This window comes from Octodon degus, unplaced genomic scaffold (genome assembly GCF_000260255.1).
Source record: "Octodon degus isolate 3935 unplaced genomic scaffold, OctDeg1.0 scaffold00166, whole genome shotgun sequence".
Classification (NCBI taxonomy): Eukaryota; Metazoa; Chordata; class Mammalia; order Rodentia; family Octodontidae; genus Octodon; species Octodon degus.
Genome location: NW_004524742.1, coordinates 3,719,495 through 3,726,793, shown reverse-complemented (window position 1 = coordinate 3,726,793; position 7,299 = coordinate 3,719,495). Strand labels below are relative to the sequence as shown.

Sequence of the window (7,299 nt, the reverse complement as noted above, 5' to 3'; positions counted from 1 at the left end):
GGCCAGCTCAGCCCACCAGGGGGCGGGGCTGGCTGGCATGTGGTGCTGGGGGATTGAACCGCAGTCCCTGTGCTTTCACTAAGCTTGTTCTAAGTAGGTACTTTAGACCACTGAGCCATCTCACCAGCCCCACCACTTTTAATTTCTTCTAATTTCTAACAGATACAGGATTTGTTGAAATTTTATGATAAAATGTTATCTCTGAGAGTAACCAAAGAATAAAGAATTTAAATTACTATGTGAGTAAAAAGTTCAATTGTTAAAAAAAAAAAAAAGTTCAATTGTTACAATATTGGTGAATAACCCAAGAAATTTCATGTTATATTGTAAGACAAAATGTGATGAGTTGCTGTAACATTTAACAGTTATAAATATTAAACTTCAAAAAGTATGGAACCACTTTGCCACTGAAGTTTAAAATTAAAATAGGTAATAAGGCACAATAATAATATTGTGGAAAATTTTTCCTACATACCTCAGATGACCCACTGCTCTTGTTCGTACTAGAGAAAGAAGAATATAGTCATTCTGTTGACCTTGAAATCTATCAACAGTTGTCACCTAGGAAGAAAAAAAAAAATCAAGATTATGGTATATCTATATATCTTCATATATAATATATATGGCATACCATACATATTAAAGCAAGACCCTGTAGAGATTTAGAAATTGACCCTCTCACCCTTAAAATAATCAAGCCCCAAAGAAACTTAAGCCGATGTTCAGAATTATAAGAACAAGTTAATGAACATCATTAAATATACCACTGCAATCAGATCAGGCTGTGCCCTTTGTTATTCACATTTATAACACATGTCTTTACTTTTACCAATTGTTAAAAGTAACTATTTTTGGAATTCACAGTTTCCCCCAACAGATTCCACTCAAACTTCATCAAAGCAAGGACTCTGTCTCGCTTATTAACTGGGATCTCAGTTTAATGTTGGAACCTTGACTTAACCATGCTCCTTCATTATTTAACACACATCTCTGGCACTTGTTCTGGTCATTTCCTTGCCAAAGAACAGTAACAGCAGGAAATTTGTGTGTATCTAAGTTCAGGAAGGTTAGTCACTAACACTGGCACTAAAGTATTTAACACTTATTAACAAAATACTTGTTTTTTCTCCTATAAAATGATAATTTATGGACTCTACTTTTACAAAGTTTATAACACTTTTATGTCAAGTTCTCAGAGGTGTTATCCATTTATAATAAAATGTGATTTTTAAATGTGTACTTCTGATGAATTTTGACAATGTATATTTCCATGTAAACGCCAACGTAATAGAAATTTCCATCACCTCAGGCTCTTTTGTGGTCAACACTACAACCTCCCAGCTTCAGGCCACCACTACTCTACTTAATGTCAATACGGATTATCCAGGTCTAGAACACCATAAGAGCAAGACCCTGAAGTAGGGACTCTGATGTCTACTTTCTGTCACTCAGGATAACATTTCCGAGGGCTCTATGTGTGCGCACACTAGATGTTCTGATGGATGAACGTATCAGGATTTGTTCATCTAATCACCCGCTCATGGACATTTAGGTTGTTTCTAGTTTGGGGCTATTTTGAATAAAGCTGCATTGAACATTCAAGGACAGATATTTCTGTGGGCATATGTTTTCAATGCCTGTGGATATATGTAGGAGTGACATTACTGGGCTGAATAGTAACTATGTTTAACTTGGTAAGAAAGTGTCAAAATGTTTTCCGAAGTTGCTATAACACATTACATATTCTCTCGATGTTTGGGCTCCCGAGCTCCACATCCTTGCCAACACCTGGTATATTGCCAATCACTACCTCATCCTATTGGATGTGCAGTAATATCTTACGGTATATTCTGGGGGAGTCTTATTGGCTCTTTGTAAGTCTTTTGGTTTATGTTCAGTTTGTACCGAGTTGTCTTATTTAATGGCAGGTCATACATTTCTGAAATTCAAATACTCAAATGTAAGTTCTGTGCTATTCACACGTGACTGTTATGTTACACATGAGTAGTACACCTGGAAACTGACGCCAGCATGAGCACGCAGAGAGCTTCTCTATAAGCTGGGCTCACACACTGAGAAAGGCAGAGCAGAACCTAGACACTTGAAAACGTCACTAAGCCACCCTACAACTCAACCCTGAAACCATCCTATCTTGTTTTAAAAGACACTAGCCTGAGATCTTTCTGAATGTTCCGTGCTTCAGTCGTTGGTTTCCAATTTTCACCCTATATTCCTTATGGAGTACACGTTGGCATCTATTACTCTATTCTTTTTTATTCTGCTTTCATTCCTGTGGCTTTACTTTCTCACAGTTCACCTCTTATTTCCCCTAGAATTTTTGCAATTCTGTATAGCTTTTCCTTATGAAATGGATATTTTGGGGCTGGGGAGATAGCTCAGTAGAATAAGCACTTGCCTGGCAAGCGCAAGGGCCTAAGTTCGATCCCCAGTTCCACAAAAAAAGAAAGAAAGAAAAGAAAAAAGAAAAAAAAAATGGTTATTTCATTGAGCATTTTTAAATTAATAGCAAAATACATATTCAAATTTATCTGTTCCAGGTCAACTTGTTTTCGGGGATGGGGAGATGGTTCAGTGAAATAAGCGCTTCCCTGGCAAGCACAAGGGTCTCTCTCAGTTCAATCCCCAGTTCCGCCAAAAAAACTTGTTTTCTAGAAACTGTCGTTTATTGACAGCTTTTAAAATTTTTCTTTCTTTCTTGAGTTGGGGGTCTCCCCACACTGCCCAGACTAAGTGCCAATTCTCAGGTGGAAGTGATTCCTCTGCCGCAACCACCCTGGAAGCTGGAAGCACAGGTACACACACTCAGCCTGTCTCGGCCATGCACTCACATTCTTTGCCTCACATTTTCCCGAACACAATGGGCTCATGCTGGTTGCTCTGACCCCCGATTAGCTATGTGCAAGAGGTTAAGTTGGGGTAGAGGAGCTGTCTACAAAATGCTGATGGTTTTTATTAATAAACGGTTCTCTACTTCTGTACAGACTAAATTGTGAAAATACAGCTCACCTGTAGGTTTATTTGAACAGATCTGTGAGCAGAAAGGCTTCTAATCGCACTCTAATTCCTGCATCCATTGTTGAACAACAAGGATCTAATTTACATTTGTCATCTTGTCTCTTATCTTCAGAAAATATTTTTCTGGTTCTCTAATACTGCTTCACCAAAATGTTTTTCTAGGTTTTCTTTCTGATCTCATACTTCCCTAAAATGAACCCTGTGCCGTCCTCCTCTCATTTTCTCATTACTTTTACAGGATTGCCAAGAAAAGGTAAACATTTTTTTATACATCTATGTCAAAAACGAGAGTTCTAATTTTATAATTGGCAAATTTCTCTCAATACAACTTTACAATCTTCCATTTCCCCGAATACAAACTTCCTACACACACGCATGCACACACATCTAAATCTTTGAAAAACAAAATCTATAGTTCATTTCTGCAATATATAAATTATAAATTCTGTTATCCATCATCTTATCAATAAAATATTTTAGAAACATTTATTTCTGAGTGTTATCAACAAAAATCTTCAATGTGGTTATTGAGATAGAAGTTCAATACAAACCAGGGAAATGTCAGATACAACAGTCACAGGTTTCTTTATAGTTCCTATCACTGTACGCTATCACATATTGTAGGGAGATAGAACAGCAACAAGATGGAGCAATACAATTACCTTATTTGGCCTTCCAATTAATGGATTATTCCCACATCGTCTATTGATGATGTCACGAATAAGATGCTTTTGCCCATTGTATGTTGTTAGAATACTAATTTTGTCCGCAGGGTAACCAAGTAAGCACATATACATAAAAAGTGCTACTACATATTCTGCCTCTCCAAGATTCTGTAAGGCAATTATAATCACATTGTGTATTAATTTCTTTGTTGCAATTTGATAGAGAAAATGGCCCATCTAATATAACTTGTTCACTCTGCATACTACAGTTAATAATCTAGACAACTGAACACATCTGATAAAACTGCTGGAGGATAACCTTGTGCTAGGTCAATATCAATAAATAAAAACTTTAGCATCTATAATACATAGAACAGTCATATCATTAAAGTTATCAGCTTAAATGCCTAATGTTCATGAAAGAACAAACAGTACATAAATTAATGATTTTGTAGTGTATAAAACTGTAGTTATGGAAAGAAATTTTAACATAAAGGAACAAACTAACTTATTAAGGAGCATGTACAGAATTGAGTCTAATGGCACTATACATCTAGCAGAATTGTAGCTCATCCTCAATTTCTATAATTTTTATTTTATTTTTACTTACTTTTGCAGGTCCTGGGGATCAAACCCAGGGATGCTTTGCCACTGAACTATATCATCAGCCCTTTTTATTTTTTGGGTTGAGACAGGACTTTGTAAGTTGCCCAGATTGGCCTTAAATTTTCAGTCCTGCCTTTGTCTTCTGAGTAGCTAGACTTAAAGGCGTGTGCCATCTTGGCAGGCTTTGTTTTTGTTTTGTTTCACGGCAGGCTTTGATCTACTTTTCTATCTTCTGCTTTTGTGTGTTTAGATTTTGTTCACATAATCTCTTGCTAAAGCAGAGAAGAGAATGTGGCCTGCAATTGCTCGGTCCTGTTACTGATAAGAGACGCTTTGTCAGAGTGAGTGGGAAGGTGCTTGGACCCAGAGCTTAAGTGAGCTCAGAAGGAGGAACCACACACAAAGCTCTTCAGCTCAGCGGAGACAAGTATCAAAGTACTAGGAGAGAGGTCAGTAAAATGAGAATATTACCACAATGTAAAAATAGAAAAGAAAAAAAACAAAGATGAAAAGCTGGATTTTAGGCAAAGGCAATAGGAAAATTACTGAAGATCTTCAGAAATATCCTTTATATTCTTAGTTCTTAGTGACACACATTTTCATTTCAAGTTCTTTTCATTTAAAGCATCTAATTCTTTGGAAGATGAGAAAGAAAGAAGCTGCATGACTAAATCTTTCCATTTTCCATATTGGTAGCAAAATACATCTAAGTATCAACCCTAGTACATATACAAGAACAAACTGAAAATCTGGAAATGACTATAATAAAAGGGCTGCAATACAGTATTTAAGTCAGATATTTCTGGCCACATTAATGCAATGAGTTCTCAAAAATAGAACCCATTTCTTTTTATATGCAAAATGAACACTGCTCAATTTGGTATTAGCATTAATAATAAAACACGAATTTTACACACACTTTCTCACTTTCCACCACCGCATGCCTTGGTACCAGGATTGAACCTAAGACACACACTAAGCCCTGCTGAGACACATTCACTAGGCCACTAAGTTACCCACGCTGGGCTCAAACTTGTGATCCTCCTGCCTTAGCTACTCAGAGTGCTGGGTTCTAACCATTATGCTTTGCCTATAAATTACATTTTAACAACTATTTTAAATTCAGACCAAGTAAATCAAGGCTCCATCAAATTAAATTTTTACTCATTTATCCACTTATTCTCTCCCTCTGAAACTTAATTCTTCAAAGATAGTGCTTAAATGCAGTGTTCTTACTTTGGGGAATAAAAATACTCTTTGGATATATATTTAACAGTGGCAATCATCATTTGAAAATACACGTACTTCCTGTAACTCTAACTCATCCACAGTTAGGATTAATGAGTAAAAAAGATAACTAATTTGAATAACAAGGATTTGTATCAATATTAACATATCACTTCTCAGTTTCTGGCTAAGATCAAGCATAGTATTAGATAAATAACAGTAAGGCTCAGGTAATGAAACCGTTCAAAAGGAAAATTCCAGAAACTAGTATGTAAGGAAATACAACAGGATACTGATAGAATCCTGTCACTTTCAATATGGCCACTAGGAATCATATAAATGAACCTTGAATTAGGTTCTAATACTTTTAAAAGCTACCACTTGGAAGTCACATAGGTACTCAGTCTCTGATATAGAGAAACTTGGTTTAATATTATTCAATGTTTGGAGGCAAAATAGGATCACTGTCAGTTACACCTATATATACACATTTAAGTGTGTGTCATTTATCAGTGATACATGGTGTTTTTCCACGTACAACTCAAAGACTGCTAATTTACATAACGACATATATTGGTTACTTTCCTATACAGGGAAGAAAAAACTAAAAATTTAAAATATATGTTACCATTCTAAATAATGTTCTGTTTTGGTGCACAGGCTATGAGATCTTTTTACATAGGCTGTCTGTATATATTTCTTTATGTTATTTTTGTTGAGTTTTTAAAATAAAGTGAGACATCATAGATATACTTTCCAATTTGTCATTTGAGACAGCATACACAGTTTTCCTGACAATACACAAAGTAATATAATTATTCTTAGTGGCTATGCAGTATTGCTTTTATATGAAACAGGTAACGATTTACTTAATCTGCTACTCAGATTGTTTCTAATATCCAAAATAATCTGCAGCGATGGCTGTTTTGGTATATAAGTTTTGCAAACTGAGCCAATTATTTGCTTAGGACATTACTTTTAATATATACTATCTACAGGGGCCGGGAGATGGTTCAGTGGAATAAGCGCTTCCCTGGCAAGCGCAAGGGTCTGAGTTCAATCCCAGGTTCCGGAAAAAAAAAAAAAAAAAAAGATATACATACATATTATATACTATCTATGCATTATTTTCCTACCAACATTGTACAAGTAGATTTTTTTTCCCCAAGCCTGCTCCACACAGATTGTGGATTATTATTATTATGCCTTATGATTATTGTAAATCTATTATCTTTTCTATGAAGCACATATTCTTATGTTTACTGAATCTAAAAATTAGTTTAAACACATATACATAAATATCCACACATACAAATATAGAATATTCAGAATTCAACCCATTACTTGTTAAATGTTAAAAACAAATTTTCTCTCAAAGCAATGTTTTTCTTTATAATTTATGCTTTGACAACAACCTCAGAAAGACTTTCCTCATAACATGTGAGCATCAGTACTTCTAGTACTTTGAAGACTTTTTGGGGGGTAGGGATTGTATCCTAGGGCAAACTCAGGACCTCACATTTACCAGGAAAATGTGGTAAACATTTTGCGCTGCACCACTGAGCTAAACTCCCATTCCAACCAGTACCTTCTAGCAGGTTTACAATTTCTTTTCTTTAGGGTATCCTTAAGCTACATAAAATGGATTTTTTTTTTTTTTTTGTTATATGTTCTGTGTATAAGGGGGGGGACTAAATTTCCTTGTTTTCAATGATCCAGCTAATGATTAACTAATGATTCAGTCACTAATATTCAGCCAGGCAAA

At 35.5% G+C, this 7,299-nt stretch overlaps 1 protein-coding gene across 1 annotated transcript in view; it reads right to left on the bottom strand.

The window, feature by feature from the left end:
• The window catches only part of Aqr (aquarius intron-binding spliceosomal factor), a 124,484-nt gene that overhangs the window by 12,315 nt on the left and 104,870 nt on the right, over positions 1-7,299 (bottom strand). The window contains exons 25-26 of the mRNA XM_004643139.2: positions 3,699-3,869; positions 476-561 (exon numbers count right to left, since the gene is read on the bottom strand). Of these exons, the coding sequence (XP_004643196.1) occupies positions 476-561; positions 3,699-3,869 (257 nt within the window). The remainder of the gene's footprint in view (positions 1-475; positions 562-3,698; positions 3,870-7,299) is intronic.